General features: G+C 40.2%; 1 protein-coding gene across 1 annotated transcript; it reads left to right on the forward strand.

The window, feature by feature from the left end:
• The first annotated feature begins 1,427 nt into the window (after nucleotides 1-1,427).
• On the forward strand, nucleotides 1,428-17,053 carry IDH1 (isocitrate dehydrogenase (NADP(+)) 1). Its single transcript, XM_072121006.1, has 9 exons — nucleotides 1,428-1,575; nucleotides 4,081-4,203; nucleotides 7,603-7,894; nucleotides 9,285-9,390; nucleotides 10,535-10,712; nucleotides 13,070-13,221; nucleotides 14,357-14,497; nucleotides 15,575-15,737; nucleotides 15,818-17,053. Exons 2-9 carry the CDS (start codon nucleotides 4,082-4,084, stop codon nucleotides 15,909-15,911), a joined length of 1,248 nt encoding a protein of 415 aa, XP_071977107.1. The 5' UTR covers nucleotides 1,428-1,575; nucleotide 4,081; the 3' UTR covers nucleotides 15,912-17,053.
• The last annotated feature ends 932 nt before the right edge of the window (nucleotides 17,054-17,985 follow it).

The following is a 17,985-nucleotide window of genomic DNA, read 5'->3' on the forward strand; positions in this document are numbered from 1 at the left end:
AATTCATAGCACAGGTTCCCTAAAGACATCTCACAATACAATAATACATAAAAGTCATAAGAAGGAGGCAGCATCCGATATATTCAAAGGAACGCCTATGTCCCTAATTTAGCCCCCCTCTAAACAGCCTGTTTCTAGTGACTGTTAATGGAGCCAGTCCTGGGCCATCGACATCCAAATACTCTCAATTTTTTAAGAGATTCTTTCTGAATTTTACTGTCAGTGACAGGAGCTGTCAGTGTGCATATGCATAGGCTGACTGCTGTAATACACTGCCATAGGTCTGTATGGCAGTTTATTACTTTGAACAATTGAATGATCGCCTGGGGGTTGGACAGAATAAAAATGTAAAAAAATAAAATCATTATTTATAAATAAAAATGAAAAAAAGTCCCCTAAATACCCCATAAATGATCAAACACATACATATAAAAAAAAGTGAAAATTAGCACACAAATAGGCTGCGTATGTAACAAACTGTACAATAAAATAAAATCATTACTAAACTTGTACAGTAGGCACTAAAAAAAAACATCCAACCAAAAAGCATTAAAAAGTGATTAAAAAGTTACATTTATACCACATTCAATAAAAAGTACAACTCATCACGCAAAAAAAGAAGTCTTAATACAGCTCAATCAATCGAAAAATATATATATATGTTTAGGCAATGCAAAAACAAGCAATTTTCTCTCCAAATGAGTTTTTATCAAAGATCAAAGTTAACCCCTTGCTGACCGTGGGCGAAAATGCATTTTCAAGTTGGCGGGCAGTTCCGGAACACCTGGACGTGCCTTTTTGTCCTGCGTATAACTGTAACCGTGACAACTGTAAACAGTAACAGTGTGTATGAAAATCGGGAAAATTGCTGATCGACTTGTAAGACTCCTAATCGCCAGAGTATAACATTTAGAAATCAGAGAATTGCTAATTTTTTCTAGATTTTCATTACATTTTTATTTTTTTCATAAATAGATGCAAAACATTTCAACCAAAATCTACCACTCACATGTCACTAAAAAACTGCCTAAAAATCACCTTGATAAGCATACTTAGGTTATCATCAACACATTGTCACATTTGAAAATTACACAAGGTGAAAATGAGCTTTGTCCTTGAAGGATTAAGTGTAGCGTGCATACATATTGCAATATAAAACACAAAAAGGAAGTCGTTATTCATTACTAAATTGAAAAATTTCGGCGGGGCTTCTTTGACAAGATGTCGAGCTGTCAACTTTCCCCTAGTTATTCTATGGTGGGACACGCCTCCTTTCTGGACACGCCCATTACTTGAAAACAAGGTCGTGACGGAGGCTGGGCACACTGCCAGTACACGCCCTCTACTCTCAGGTTCCCCACTGTATCGCTTGGTGCCAGATTTCGTGTGGATCGCTGATTGGTCAGGTGTCTTTGTTGGAGTGACAACTATTGGTTGTAGGTGGATCAGCTGGGAAAGGGGCGTGGTGAGGCCAGACCTGGGAAGCGGGTTTCCCTGTGTAGCAGTACGTGCCTGTCTTACAGCTCTGCAGTCACCGCGGCTTTGTCTCAGCTGTGTGCATCCTTCAACCGCCAGGTAATGAACCCAGTGTGTATAGCGCCCCCATCAGGACTGTGTGAGGGCCATTCAGAATGGGGCACTCATGAGATGGGCGATATATAAGAGGGAATGGCCTGCTGCCCTGTGCCGCTCTGTGTGAACACGGCCAGTGCTGGGAGTGGCAGGAGCTGTTACTCTTGTTGCAGAACTTGCAGAGTCATTCAGGGTTTCCTGGTGGAGCCTCTAGGGTTAATGTCCTCTGCAGTGTATGTGTGGCAGAGGGCACCCAGGGGGAGAGACAGATGCATCTCCTGTATAGTGACCTGTATATAAAGCTGCAGCTTGTCAGTAAATGGAGGAATCTCTGACTTACCTGCAGCTATGAATTTTTGTCTCTCTGGATTCTGATGCAGATTATCTCCTCATCCCATTAGCTATGTGTGAACAATCCCCTAATAGTGTAATAAGTCTGTCACCAGAACCAAGCATTTGTCAGGTGGAGTAAGCTGTGGCTTTAAAAACCTAGAGCAGTGATGGCGAACCTTTTGGAGACAGAGTGCCCAAGCTACAACCAAAACCCACTTATATGTCACAAAGTGCCAACATGACAATTTAAGCAGTAACTTATTGATCCCTGCTCATTCGCAGGTTTTAATCGTATTGGGGTCCTGAGTTCACCAATACAATAGTAAGATGATGGAGAAATTTGGATTGAACCTTCCCTCCAGGGTCCCCTGAAGAGGAAAAATTAGGGGATCCAGTGCAGGAGCTCCAATGACAATCCATATCTATCCATACCTTCTGGCTCCTCCTGTAGTCCTGGGAGCCAAGGCTCTCGCTTTGAAATGTTCCTGAGCATGGCACATCCTGGGCTGTACTGGACCACAGGAGGAAGCTTTGATTACTATCTGGCAAACTCTGTGTTGGGGTGAAGGCCTGGGTGCCCACAGAAAGGGCTCTGAGTGCCACCTCTGGCACCTGTGCCATAGGTTCGCCACCACTGACCTAGAGGATCACTTTAGGGTCACCATGACAATGCAGGGCGATCTAGAGATCTACACGCAGCATGTTATAGAGCAGGAGGAGCTTATCAACAATCAGAGATTGTATACAGCAGGGATGCACCACCTTTATCAGTCTGAGGGCCACATTGTCATATCCAAAGGGGCTGTACTAGTACCCAAAAAATATCACCTGTCCAGGCTTCTCCTTCCTGCTGCTCTTCCTTAGTTTCTGACACTGGCTGTAGGTGCCAGCGTTATCTCACCCAGGGTAACGCAGCGTCCGGAGCAGAAGTGGAGTTGGGAGGTGAGTACCAAGCTGACATGTACTTACCATTCAGATCCCTTCTCTCCGGATGCTGCACTGCCCTGGGTACTGATGCCTGCACATACAGCCAGTGTCAGAAGACACCAGGGAGTATTGTCTTATGTGCTCACCCGTGTCCTGCACCAATGAGTGCTGCAGCCTGAGGCTCTACATTCTGATGGATGTTTAGTTGCCATTTTACCATTCTTACTCTGCAGCCATAGCATGTTATACATATATACTGCATCTTCTATGTTTATTTTAATCACTAACATTGTAATTTGACTGGACATTATCAGTGCATTCCGCGAAACGAACTTAATACGGCTTGTAAAGTCTGCTCACATACAGATGGCCACAGTAAAAACGACTCTAGCCGCAGTATTGCAGCTCCTGCACAAGGAGCCATGTGCATGAAGCCTTAAAAAGTTCAGGAACTGCTGCTGAATGACACTTTACTTACCTTATCTCTATCTTTATACCTCTGAATATTGCAGAATCTTGGCTTTTGTGTAATGCTTAATGTATAGGTTTAAACATTATAGGGTCAACCATGAAAATGAGGTCACGGCAGTCAAACAATGCTTTGTACATGGCAAGGTTACTGGATAGTTTAATAAGTGCCATTTCTCATTGTAGAGGTTCAGTGGTATATGTTGACTGAGGCTGTGTTCACACGTGGCATTTACATTGTGTTTTGAGACTTTAACACTGCGTTTACAAAATTCAAATGTTAACGCATCTGTAAATGCCAATTTTATTTTTCATAATCGATGGAGAACTGGAGACAACCGTCTGTAGAAGGCAGCTTTTAGGGGGCTGTTTAATGTTGTGTATTTTATGGGACAACCAAATTCATAAAACATGATTGTAATATGTAGTCAAAAATGAGCTCCTTTGGTTTAACAGGTTCCCTGTTTCCTTGGAACAAACAGCACATAGGATTCTCCCAACCAGTTTGCATTAATACCAGCAAAATTACTGAATCACAGCTAAAAAGAAACTGGCTGGGAGAATCCTATGTGCTGTTTGTTGGCTGTGAGGAAATGAAGAATTATGACGCCCACTCCAAACAGGGCCAAGATCACAGTATTTTACCTTCTGTTGCTGTAGATTAACCTGCAGAGCAGCTGTCCATGTTGTCTGCTCATATCTTCACCTTGTAAATGATGACATGAATGTATAGCTTTTGTAGTCTTTTCATATTTTGGAATTTCTTTTTTTACTGTTCAGCATGTCCAAGAAAATCCAAGGTGGCTCCGTTGTGGAGATGCAGGGAGATGAGATGACCAGAGTTATTTGGGACCTGATCAAGGAGAAGCTGATTCTTCCTTATGTGGAGCTGGATTTGCACAGGTAAATTAGTCACAATTTGGTCATCTGTCTATTGTTGAGGATAGTCAGCAGGATTATCTGGCTAAGGCCTCTTAAAAACAAATGTTTTTGGCAGCTTTATGCTATCCTTGGTTTTCGCAGGTAGCATTTGTTTCCTTGTTGTTTAATGGGCTCATACACACAGCCAATGTTACCTCAACATGTGGATGGAGCCTTTGAAATGTAATTCAAAGCGCAACACAAATGCAACATGTGAACAGTGGCTGAGACTGCAGCTGTGTTCCCACATTCAGGTTTTCTGATGCAATTTTTGAAGCCAAAAGCAGTTTTGGGTCATAAAAGGCTACTACATAAAACTGAGAGGCGCTTCTCCTCTTCATTTGAAAACCTGAATGTGTTAAAAGACTTCTACCACCGGATTACTGGAGGTAGAGTGTCCTAAATAGGCTGCTCGTTACATCTAGGAGATGGTGGGACCGTGCTTTACGTGTTTTGCAGCATTTTATTGCCGAAATAATAACTTTGTAAAAGTGCCTGGGGCGCTCAGGCTGATAGCGCCCGAGCGTCTCTCTGCTTCCCCGGACTTTAAATTATGCCCACCCCCTGCTGCAACCAACTGCCGGCCGGGGGGAACAAGGATCCTGCCGGAGACGTCAGAGTCAAGGCTTGGAGAGAGCGGGCCATGTTCTCTCTTCTAGTTCCCCGGCCGGCCGGCAGTAGGAGAAGGTGGGTGTGAATTAAAGTTCTTGGAAGCCAAGAGAGGTCAGCCCTAGCGCTTCCTGCACCTTTACAGAGTTATTTCGGCAACAAGAGTGCTGAAAAACACGGTCCTACGCCATCCCCTAGACGTAATGAGCAGCCTACAAAGAAAAGAATAATCCAAGCACTCCTTTGGAATATAATGGCAGGTATCGTCACAGCATATCGAGCTCGCCATTCCCTGACACGCTGTGTTGATACCTGAGCGCATGCAGTGCCAGCCTAACTTTTCCCTAACAATGATCTGTGTTTGACAGAGGCCTGTGATAGGCCAAAACTTCACTAATTTGAATATGATCGCTTAAATGTAAATTAACTATTCACCTGGCATTATATTCCAAAGGAGTGCTTGGATTAGTCTTTTCTTTGAAGTATTTGGGGTGGGAACCCTAATCCTACCTAGCACCCATAATATTCGAGGTGCAACTGCACACATTTATTAGTAACGAGCAGTCTATTTAGGACACTACCACCAGTAGAAAATAAAGCATCTACAACCTCCGGCCTCAGGCCTGCACACGAGCCATGGAAGGGTCCTGCTTCAATGACCATTCCCATTAAAATGATACATATGATATATATCTGATATGATATATATGCTATGTACTGCATAGGTGTCCTGCAATAGCAGAAATGACACTAGTGATTAGAATGTCAGTTCTGCTGCATATCAGACTGGTCTGAACTCGGAAAGTGTGAACTCGTCCTTACACTCCGTGCACCCCTGATTTAGTAAGGAAAAATGTAGCTTCTAGTTGTCCTGTCAGGAGCCTGTCATGTTCCTTCCCAAGTCAGGCTGATCATTCTGTTTATTGAAGTGTGAGTTTGCTTAGGAAGGTTCACTCACCTCTAACATACATTGCTTGCACTAATCTTTGCACTAATCACTGCTCTGTAATCCCACCTCTTCAGTTTATCGGCTGGAGACTTTGAACAGGTGAAGGAACCAGCTTTTCTACTACAAGAGTTAATGGCTACAGCTAAAACTACCTGAGATCCAGGGAAAGGTTCACGGGCACAGGATTGGGCATGCCAGTTCCTTCTCTTCTGGAGTAGGATCATTATTTATGCTGAAACAAGTTTCAGAAATACACAAGAGGATTAAATGTCTCCTTTCTCCTAAATATGCCAATTAATTGTCTGCATTTCTGTGATTTCTGCTAGTCCTGTAAACTTACAGTGGATTTGACAGATTCCCTGTGTGATTGCCACCTTACATTTACATGATACCACATATTGCAGTTCTGCTGTCCTGGTTTGCTACTATATTCACAAAATAGTGTATAAACTATAGCTACAAACACCCATCTGGTAAACTCATGACCAGTGAGTCTTAGAATATCAGGCTTTGTAGTTAACATATTGATACGTGCTATATATGTGTGCAGTCTATTTACATTTCATACAATACCTTATTATGTTTTCTTCCTCTTAAGCTGGGTTCACACGCAGTATTTATGTAGCTGGAACCAGCTCCACCTTTTTTGCATTTCACCAATGGAAATAACATGGGGCTTGTTCCTAATTCCCAGCGTTCCAGTGAAAACGCATCCTCAATGGGTCAAGCCCATTGCTCCATAGCCTTTGCGTTGCGTTTCAAAATGCTGCATGTGAACCTGGTCTTGGGGTTTACACAAGTGGTTCTCTCACACTGCATTTTTGTTGTGACTGCATTTTGTGAATACATCTTAAAGTATAAATCATTAAACTTAACTTTGTAGCATAAATCGCCCCCCCCCCCACACCTGGTGTGTGTGTGTGTATATATATATATATATATATATATATATATATATATATATATATATATATATATACACCAATGCTGGGGTGATAACAAGTATTAGTTAAAATGGTTGGTTTAGGAAATTTCCCTGCTTATTTCCAAAAGTCAACCAAATAACCAGAATACATCTTCAGATCACCCCATGCCTTATAAATCCTTGATGGCTGTTCTGATGTGTAAAGAGAACTTGCCATACAAATTAACCCAAAATAAGTACTTCATCAAAAAAGCATTGCCCTTATCCCTAAATGTTATCTTTCCATGGCTGTAATTTTTTATAAAAACATACCACCAATGTAAGCCATGGGATCCAGTATATGCAGTGATCACTGCACTACTCTGCTTCCTTGTTCCTGAATTGATAGGTCTCACTGCTACAGAACATGTTGCTGTGTGGAACACCGTGAGAGAGCTCTTTTACATCATCGGGCATTTCATGTTTTGGCCAGGGTGGTGTCATCTAAGGTCCTGTTTCATTTGCTATGTCTACCTCATGTATGTATCTGATCACATGAAATCACAGCATGCCTCCATGGAAGACAGGGAGGAGTAGAAGTCCATGGAGGCATGCTGTGACTTCATGTGATCAGATACACAGGGTAAACATTGCAGACAATGCAAACTGGGTAAAGGACCTTAGATGACATCACCATGGTCACATGACATGCTGAGAAGAGGCCAGCTGAGCAGGATACGCCCCCCTCTGATGCCAGGTAAAATAAGATCAAGTTGATTTATGGGGATGTAAGGGAAACAAATTTTAGCTAAAAGAAGTTTGTTTGTTAGTTAATAGGGCTCTATGGCAACCTGTCTCTAGCTGTATTTTTAAAATGTGGTTACAGGTTCTCTTTAACAACCAACTTCTATCTTCACAGCTATGATCTTGGTATGGAGAATCGTGACTTAACTGATGACAAGGTCACGGTTGAAGCTGCAGAAGCTATCAAAAAATACAACGTTGGAATCAAGTGTGCCACTATTACACCTGACGAGAATAGGGTTGAAGAGTTTAAGCTGAAGCAAATGTGGAAGTCTCCAAATGGAACCATCAGAAATATTCTAGGAGGAACTGTATTTAGAGAGGCCATCATTTGCAAGAACATTCCTAGGCTTGTCTCTGGGTGGGTCAAGCCCATCATCATTGGTCGTCACGCTTATGGTGATCAGGTAAAGTTGCATTCTTTTGGTGTTAAGCAAATCCACTGTCTTCTTCCTTTTTTGCTTTTGATCACCTGGAACTAGGCAATTGGTAACAGTAACTGCATTCAGCATTAGGCTCTCCACCTAGATTTTGGGGACCAGGTTCTATTATGCAGCTTTTTGAAGCAACATTGAAAAAAAAAGTCTACCCTATATCCTGCACTGCTGATCTAGATAGAGGAATGCAGAATCCCCTTCATGTAAAGTCAATAATCTCATAAGGGAAAAATACCTTACCATCTCCAAATAATCCCTGGATTCGCAAAGTTCTAATAGTTGTATCAAAAGGAACTTAATTGCTGAATTAATCATAGCTGTCATTGGCATTTGCCATTATATACGCTCCTGACCAGTCTGCTACCGTATCCCTGCCTATGTGTAACTCCAGGTTCGCCCAACAGGGTAGATTCATAAAAATCAGTGCCCATGTCAAAGCTTTCATCTTTCAAGATCACTGTATGAAATCTGTATAAAAAATCTCATGTACATCCCTTTTTATGTTTATTATGAACAAAATCAATAAAAAGAAAGTTATAAAAAAAAAAAAATCTACTTCAGGCGAAAGTATGGACAATTATCAGGAGTGGGTGGGAAGCCCCTTTAACATAGCAGACGTACAGATCAGTTACAATGTGATAGATATGTGTGTGAGTTTGGCTCATAAAGGTGTATTTGGAGGCTTGTTTCATATATCTTTTTTTCTTGGTAATTTCTCCAATGTGCATCAAAAAATTCTATGGAAAAACTGCATGTTTGTCCATACACAAGGCCTTTATGTTAGTCTTCATAATTTCCAAAGAACCAGGTATTCGCTCCCAAGAATAAAACCAATTGTGTTCAATCTACAAGATCAGTTAATCTCTCGAGTCCATATTTTAACGATTAAGCCATTAAAGTGTAACTAGTGCCACAAACTGAACCTTAACCTTAGATCCTAAGTCCAAATTCCCCTCTTCAGTGATTATGAAAATTGTCAAACTCCAGTTTCATTTTATGTGTTGGCTTTTCAATTTTATTTAAATTTATTATTTTGAAATTTTTTTTTAATTTTACCGAAATTCAAAGTTTAAAATGTCACATTTTTAAGTGATATATTTGTTTTATATATCCCACAACCAGCGGTAACGCCAGCAAAAGGTGCAAGCACCAATCGTAATTGTAAAATCTTTAAAATGGTGGTGCCATGTGTCTGCTCCCTGATGATTTCATGGTGGCATTTAAAGGGCAACACCAACAATCAAACAGAAAGTAAAGGTTTGATTTGACCCATTGTTCTGTTGCCCTGCCCCTTCCCCACAATAGATAAATTTTATTGTGGTATCTGCTTATTTGCTTGTTTTTTTTTTTCATATCACAGTACAGAGCCACAGACTTTGTCGTTCCTGGGCCAGGCACTGTGGAAATATCATTCACTCCTAAGAATGGTGGAGAACCTATTAAGTATGTTGTACATAATTTTGAAGGTTAGTAATCAACTAATGTTTTTTTTTTCTATTGCTTGTGTGTGTGTCCAATTTTTACTCTTCTCCTTCTGTAAACCGTGTGTGTGTGTGTGTATATATATTTTTTTTTTAGTTACAAAGCTATGTTAGGGATTGTAACAAATTGTACTTCCTGTTGGAACAATTTAATATTCTGTTATATTTAATGGCAATATGAAACAATTTCTAAATATGATGGAATTGGAAAAAATAAACTGCAGTTGTACCATGGGGGCTACATTTTTATAGCTTTCACAAACATGGAAATAATACATTTATATAGTCTGGTTATGTCTTTTTTCATACTTTGATTTACAGAGATGTCAAGATGTGGTTTTTTTGCAGGATGAGAACTTTTTCATTTTGATAATTTTTTTATGAAAATTTTTTTTTTTTTTTATGGGTGGCAAAATGGCGTAAATCAAGTTTGTCAATTTGGACACTTTTAGTTACGGATTTCAGCTGAGGGGGGGAACGCGTTTATTGTTTTATTTATTTTTATATGTGTTGAGGGGGGAGTGATTAGACATTTATTTCAAGGGGAATTTTGGTTTTCCTTTATCCACAGGATTGGCGGGGGTCTAAGTGATGGGACCCCTCTTGGATCACAAGTCCTTTGTACCCTAGATAAATAGTGCAGCCAGTCGTGCATGTGGCAGATGCTCTATTAATTTCTATGGCGCTGTAGGATATAGATGAGTATGGTTATACTGGCTATTTCCATCAGCACCATAGAGATGAATGGAGCAGCCATTGCATGTGTGACTGCAATTATTTTAGGCCTCCCTAGGGTGCTTGAACCAGAAGGGATCTGATTGGTTGCCATGAGTAGTATAAACAATCAGCAGCTGGCGATTATGCCCACCAGCCAAGTACCACAGTCGGGCTCTAATGCGGCTGCGGCACCTAAGCGGCTAACTGCCATAATCAATCTGAGCACTGATCTGCAAGGGAGAATTGCAGAAAGTCTGCAACACATCTGCAGCTGTGTGCGATGTATATTGCAATATAGATAGAGAGATATTTATAGATATATAATATACTAAATAATATAACCTGAGTTTTACCATTTCCTTTCTCTAAGGAAAATTCTTTTATTTATATCTCCCTATTTATAATTTTGCAGAGACCGGTGGTGTTGCCCTTGGAATGTATAACACTGATCAATCCATTCGAGATTTTGCCCACAGCTCCTTCCAGATGGCATTGGTTAAGGGGTGGCCTCTCTATATGAGCACCAAGAACACTATCCTCAAGCGATATGATGGACGTTTCAAAGATATTTTCCAGGAGATCTATGAAAAGTATTTAAGTATTTTAACGTATATTCCACTTTACCTACATGCAAAAATGTCAGGAGCTTAATGACTACACTGTTAAAAGCTTGAAGATACACTTTTAACTGTTTAGTCATTAAGCTCATCTTCAAGCTGTTAATGAAAACTCCTTTTCTTGCCGAGAGATTTGCAGTGTATACATTACTATAATCTTTCTTGCATCATATTTGTTATCTGTCATGTACATCTGGAAAGTGCATCAATGGCTGTAAGTCACTACACGCCTTCAAGGCCGTCTTAATTGGCCAAGTCTACTTCCGATATTATTCAAAAGCCTCTCACTTGGCTAAACCAGTTCGCTACACTGTACTGACGAGATTTAAAGACATCAAAACAGTGCTGTCTGAGACTGGGAACATTTGGAATATACTAGTTTGGCTGTAATACCACATCATGTCATTAGGCTTCATGAAAGTCATGCTTGGTGTATAGGAGGCTACCTTAAAAGGTAGCTTAGAAACTATAATGTTACCTTATGCCATACTTGAAAATGCATTTGCTTATTTATTTTTTTTTGGAAAGTGTGAAACAGGCTTGAATTGCCAGACAGAGACCTAAAGAGTTTATTTCCTGCTTCTTGACTAGTAAATATTCGTATACTGTTAAATAAAACAAAGGCATCACATAGCGTAGTAGACTTTGCAATTCCATCCCATGAAGTTGGTATGATCTAATAATTTGATTGTATGGTGGCCATTATCCCTGGAGCTTTTCTGTGACAAACAAAAAAGGTTGTCTTCATAGTGCCCATAGTTCCTAACACTGAATGGCTGCCACGCTTTACTCACAACAAAGAGTATCTTCACCAGCATCAGGGGCAAGAAGACACACACTCCAGAGATTTCTGTTCATACATGGTTAGTTCTATCACTGGAGAATCCTCATAAACCTCTGATGGGCTCTTAATTTTATGTGGATGCCTTAAACATCAGTTTTGAGCAGAAAGTCTGAACTGCTTCTATTGAAATAAGAAAAACCTTTGCAGCAAAGATTTCCTGCTGGCCATGGATGCATAGTATAGTAGATAAGGTTGGAAAAAGACGCAGGTCCATCAAGGTCCAAGCTATAATTTAGGATTAAAGAACAACTGTTAAGTATGAAAAACACTTTTGCCTAACTTTACAAAAGCTAAAATAAGCAATCCTGTAATTTACTATTGTCCCTTTGGCTGTCATTTTGTATGTTTGGTTGCCACGAGAATCTGTATCTAGATGGTGGAGAGGAGGGTGGGTGGAGGGGCACAAGATGATTATATTTAGCTGCCAGGTGCCCAGGAATATCAGTCCCATGAGTGATCAGACCTTGAGTGATGTCACATCACAAGCATGTGACTGATCACATGCTTCTGGTCATCCAATTACAAATTATATAGTTGTGAAACCTCTTTGCGTAGGGAAAGGGGTGGTCTGCAGATGTGGGGCAGCTTCCATATAGTATAATGGCAAAACATTAAAATCAGATATTGAATATAAAACTGTCTTTTAGAGAGGGACCCTCGCAGAGAGATGGTCTTCTTTACAGGTTTCATTGTGTGTATATATGTGTGTACACATACTGTGATGTTATTATGTGATCTTTTTACATGTTAATGTTCTATAGTGTAGTTAAACATGTTTTTACCAATCTTTTTTGTGGTATAGTAGATTACTTTATGAGCATATCTCACCATCATGCAAAGCTCCCAAGTGCTCTCTGCTGTTATCTCTGTGTTTGCTTTGCTCTGTACTAGTTCTCTGTACAAGCCTTAACATTGATTCGATGTCCTGATTGGGTGGGATGTTTGTGAGTGGATTGCCCTCAGTGCTCTGGACTCACTGACCTTAGCTGATGTCACAACCAGGAAGTCATGCCCACTTCAAGAAAAGCCAAGAGGATTTTACAGATAGGGCTGATATGACATATGAGGCTTTATCTCAGGAAGAAAGAAGCCAGCAGCATGATATAGGTATCTTTAGAATTGTTGTCAAAGGCTATCTCCAGCTGTGCTAAAAAAAATTTGTCAAGTGACTTTACAGTTATGCTTTAAACAAAAGTTTTTTCCCCATAACCCGTAGTGAAGAAACTACATTCGGCTTAGAAACTACACAAGTAATGGTGGCATAAGGAGTGGGGATTCGCACAATACCTTGAATTTCTGGTAAACACGCCCTGCTAAATATGCCCTATTTCCTTTAATTCAGGAGTGGTATCAGTAAAAATGGTTGTGTGTGTCTGATAAGTGGGAAAAAAAATACTTGCTTTTAATAGCATCTAGATTGGACGCATGGTCATGTGACCAGCTTATAATAAGGATGACTTTAACACATACATTCTTTTCCTTACAGAGAGTACAAACCCCAGTTTGAAGAAAAAAAGATATGGTATGAACACAGACTTATAGATGACATGGTGGCCCAAGCATTGAAATCTGAAGGTGGCTTCATCTGGGCTTGTAAGAACTATGATGGAGATGTGCAGTCAGATTCCGTTGCTCAAGGTGAGAGTTGGACAAAGCATAGACCCACATAAGGTTGAATATTGAATACATTGAATTATGTTTTGTAACTTTTTATTTCCAGAGTTTCAGTAGGTTAAAATCTGTCAGAAATTAGGGGACTTGATAAAACAGAATGAAAGGTAGCCTTCTTAACACCAAGTATTACCTACAAGCAGTCTAAAAACATGATGTTGGATTAAGCCAAACCAGTATATCTATTCCATGAGGAACAGACTCCCAACTGTAACCAGTATTGTTTCGACCTGGTTGGGTTTTCTCAGTACAGCATAGGGAATTGGTTTGGCCGTGTGAGAGCCGTAGATGCTATTCTGGGAAGTACGCAAATCATGTTATTAGACTTCTTGTAGGTCATACTTGGTGTTAAGGGGGCTGCCTTTCAAGTTAGAAAAATGAGGCATTGTTTTCCATTTAACACCTTGGAAAACATATTTGCATATTTCCCAGAATTCCCTAGTGGAGCATCTATGGCTTTAAGTCTCCACACGCCTTTAAGGCGGCCTTAATTGGCAAACTCTCCATAAGGAGAACTCCTACCTCCTGACCCAAAACACAATGGGTCACATTTACTAAGGGTCGTGCACTGCACTTTTGTCGGACCATGCACATTCTTAATTGCTAAAATGGCTTGGACAGGTATTCAAGAAGTGTCTGCGCTGCGATAGTGTTGCTCGCAACCCTTTTGTGGCGCAGCTGTGCTGGCTTCCATGCAACACAAATTATGGGGCGTTCCGACAGATGGTCCAACTGATTAGGACTGAGTGCTGTATTTAACTTGCAAATTGTGTCGATTTCTGGCGCACGATCTTAGTGTATCGCCGCACGCAGCATTATAGATGGACAATGCACTTTTAGTGAACTCTAGTGACTTTGTATGTAAATGTGCCCCAATGAGTATTGCTAACCTGACTAATCCCTGCTAAGTTTATTCCGCCACCCATACATATTAAATAAAAATCTGTTTTAGAGATCCATCTAAGGTGTATGGGACATTCATAGTCTATCCTGAGATTAGGTCTACAAAAGAAAAAGGGGTGGGGATTGAACAAATAAACTTTTGTGTTATTGACTGGGAATGGAAAGTAACATTAAGTAAGATGTATTTGCCTTGGTGCAGGCTATGGGTCTCTGGGAATGATGACAAGTGTCCTGATATGTCCGGATGGCAAGACTGTAGAAGCAGAAGCAGCACATGGCACTGTAACTCGCCATTATAGAATGCATCAGAAAGGCCAGGAGACCTCTACTAATCCTATTGGTAAGTGAAAATGAAAAGCTCATGTCTGATAACAACCGTGAGTAAATATATTGCATTACTCATCTGTGATGAACATACATGAACAAGGGAGATTCACATGCCATATATTGTCCTGTTCATCAAGCCATCTGTGAATCCCCCAGCCCTGTCGTAATTGGTTTAATGGAGCTCACTGGAGTTGTATCTAACACTACAGGGTACCGAGCTGCAAAGAATTGCCACAGCGACTCCGAAAGGCTTGACGATACTTCCCTCCAATTTTTAAACAAGAGACAATGAGTCATAAAAAAATATCAGACCTATACGTTGGTTAGGGACAGTTATGGAGTTATGGTCCATCTCGGCCCAAGGGCATTACATACATACATACATGCAATACATTTTTGGATTCTATATCGTCAAAGGATCCCCAATTCCCTAGGTTCTAGCGTGCTTTGACACCAAGATATAAATATCTTGGGATGGGCCCATAGCAAATGGGTCAGGTTTGGTATCAATGCGATCCAGGGAGAACTCTGACCCTATGACTTGACCTTAAGAAATGAAGGTTCTGGATTTAATACCAGGTAGGAGGGTTCTATGAGCCCTCCTGGGGGTGTGCAGGGGTGTGGCTGCACCTAATATAATATAATATAATCAGAGCCCCTGGTCTTTCTTGGGAAAACTGTTACTTTCTGCGCTTGGTGATGGTATCCTTAAGTGCGGCCTATCAGTTTCCATTACGCCCACACATAAGGTAACTAACATACGAATTGCTGATACTTGTAGTGCTACCTATCTATTGTGTGTACTTTTTGTCTAGTGTGCCCTTAGGGCAATTAAATATATTTAACCTGTGTTGCTCTTTTATCTGGATCCATAAATCCCCACGTCCAGTTATATACATGCTACCGGGTTGGCTCCGCACCCTATATAATCCCGTTACGGACTGGGCTTGTGTGAAAGGAGAACTGGTGGCAGCTTACTGGTTTGATATTAAGGGTTGTGATTTATTGTTGTGCCATATCTGGAATTTGAAATTCTGATATATTTTAATGAAGAACTGATATAATGTAGGTTTTTCTGAATCCTTTATAGCTTCCATCTTCGCCTGGACCCGAGGCTTGGAACATAGAGCTAAGCTGGATAACAATTCTGAGCTGAAAAACTTTGCCACGTCCTTAGAAGAAGTGTGCGTAGAGACAATAGAAGCTGGATTTATGACTAAAGATCTTGCTGCTTGTATTAAAGGTCTACCCAAGTAAGTAACCTCCATCTCAAGCTGTAATTATTTAATCCCTATGAAACATTATTACTGACTTTTTCTTCTTCTCACTTTAGCGTGCAGCGATCCGATTACTTGAATACTTTTGAATTCCTGGACAAACTGGCTGATAACTTGCAGCTGAAACTTGCTGCTCAACCCAAATTGTAATGGCCAATGTCCCAGAGGACAGATCTCAGGTCCATTTAGTCACTGGTGGTTTACAGAATTCAACAAGACGTTTTTACTTCAATACATGCAAACTGGCGGTCCTTCTTCTAGGTTTAAACTCATTTTAGTTTGTTTTTACAGTGTGTCTTCATTTCCAATTGTAATGTCTTTCATTTTCCCTCAGAGTTGTTATTGCAATAAAAATGACTCTCCACGATAATCTAAAAAGCATGCCCACAAGAATGAGAACTTTTCCAGAGTAATAGTATTTTTGCCTTTACTATGTAAAATTTTCCCTTTTAGTTAAAAAAGCAATTTTCAGATTTGCTTTATCTGGTAACATACAGAATGCCAACTACAGAACAGGTTGTTTTTTATGCTTGGAATTTAATTAATTTGAGGACATTAACTGAATGACTGTGAAAATGATTTCTCAATATGTCAGATTTAGTGGGAAACAGACGTCTCATGAAATTCTTCTAAAACAAGAGCACCATTTATACCTTGATGTCTTAATGCCTTAGATCACTGTGAAATTGTGCCAATAGCAGGGACTTGTACTTTAATTTAGATCTCTTGCTTTCACAATCATTTTACACAATATGATCCAAACATTACACAAGCTGTATAATATAATCTTACATTTTTAAACTGTCACCTGTGAATAGTGATGGCTTATCTTTCAGAATCATTTTGTATTTTTAGCCAACCTGACAGCCTATATAAATCCATTAAAATATATTGAATCTACAGGGGCCAGTGCATGAAGCCCAAGTCTGCATACACTACAAACTTGGTGGCCAAGAAAACGTGGCATCAAAATGTCCCCATATATGCTGAAATGGCCCTGCAGTTTTCACACTGGCACACGTTACCATGTAGTCATAACAAGTTATTGATAAGAGGATCCACAGGAGGTAATGTCTCTGTTCATTTACTCCAACTCCATGCACAGGTCCCAGAGTAACATTGCAATCTGATCCTGTCCCCATTTGTACATGAAAACTGAAGGTTTGCTGCCCTCTGCATATGCTGGTTCTATATAACATGCACTAAACAGGCTACTTACATTTATAGCTGAAAATGTACCCATTGATCCATCCATGTAGTTTAGCATTAAACAAAGGCATTGTTTCAACATCCATAGCTTAAGCTGTCGTTTTTTTTTTTACAGAAAATCATCTGTAGTATTCTTAATAAACAAGATGTATTTAAACACTACGTATTATAGAAAATGATATGTGAGGAAGTGTACGATACTGAAGCATACATATCTATTTAAGAAAGGAGAACATGTGACAGGAACGATGGTGGAGGTCTTACTGCACATGTTATAATTAAAGAAGTTTGTAATGGAATCCAACTCTGGTTGCTGCTATCACATTACTACTGGCACGAGGCATATAGCAAATATTTTAAAATTTTAAATATTCATTGATGGAAAAATGGGGAAAAAGTGGTGATTCGGACATTTGGGCACTATTTTTCCGTTACTGTGTTTGGCTGGGAATAGTCTTTTTCATATTTTGATAGAACGGCATTTTGGGATGTGGTGGTACCTAACATGTTTATGATTTTTACTGTTTAAATCACCCCCCGTTCCCTAAACACATAAAAAAATTTTTTTTTTTACCATAATTTCAGACCCTCCAGGGTACTTTAACCCTGTAGGGTCTGATTGCTAATACTATATACTGTAATGCCCATGGGAAGGCATGTAAGGTGTCAGTCGGGTTTGGCCACGGCACTTAAAGGTTAACTGCTGGGATTGGTAGCAGTAACAGACAGGTGTCAGCTGTATTATGAAGCTGACACCTGCTCTGTATGGAGAGAGTTCAGTCCATGAGCTCTCTCCTTACACCCCGGAGCACCAGGACGTTATAGTCCATCCTGGTGCTTGTAAAATTAGAGGACTTTTTTTCATGGGCAAACTACTTTAAGGGGGTTAAAGATGATCAAAGGAAAAGTGCTTTACCCTTGCACTACACAGGATCAGAAGTGTATGAGATATACTGGACACTACACACTACATACATTGATACCTACAGTAGTTGCCGCAAAGCTCTAACAATAG

The sequence above is a fragment of the Engystomops pustulosus genome, chromosome 8, assembly GCF_040894005.1.
Source record: "Engystomops pustulosus chromosome 8, aEngPut4.maternal, whole genome shotgun sequence".
NCBI classification, from domain to species: Eukaryota; Metazoa; Chordata; class Amphibia; order Anura; family Leptodactylidae; genus Engystomops; species Engystomops pustulosus.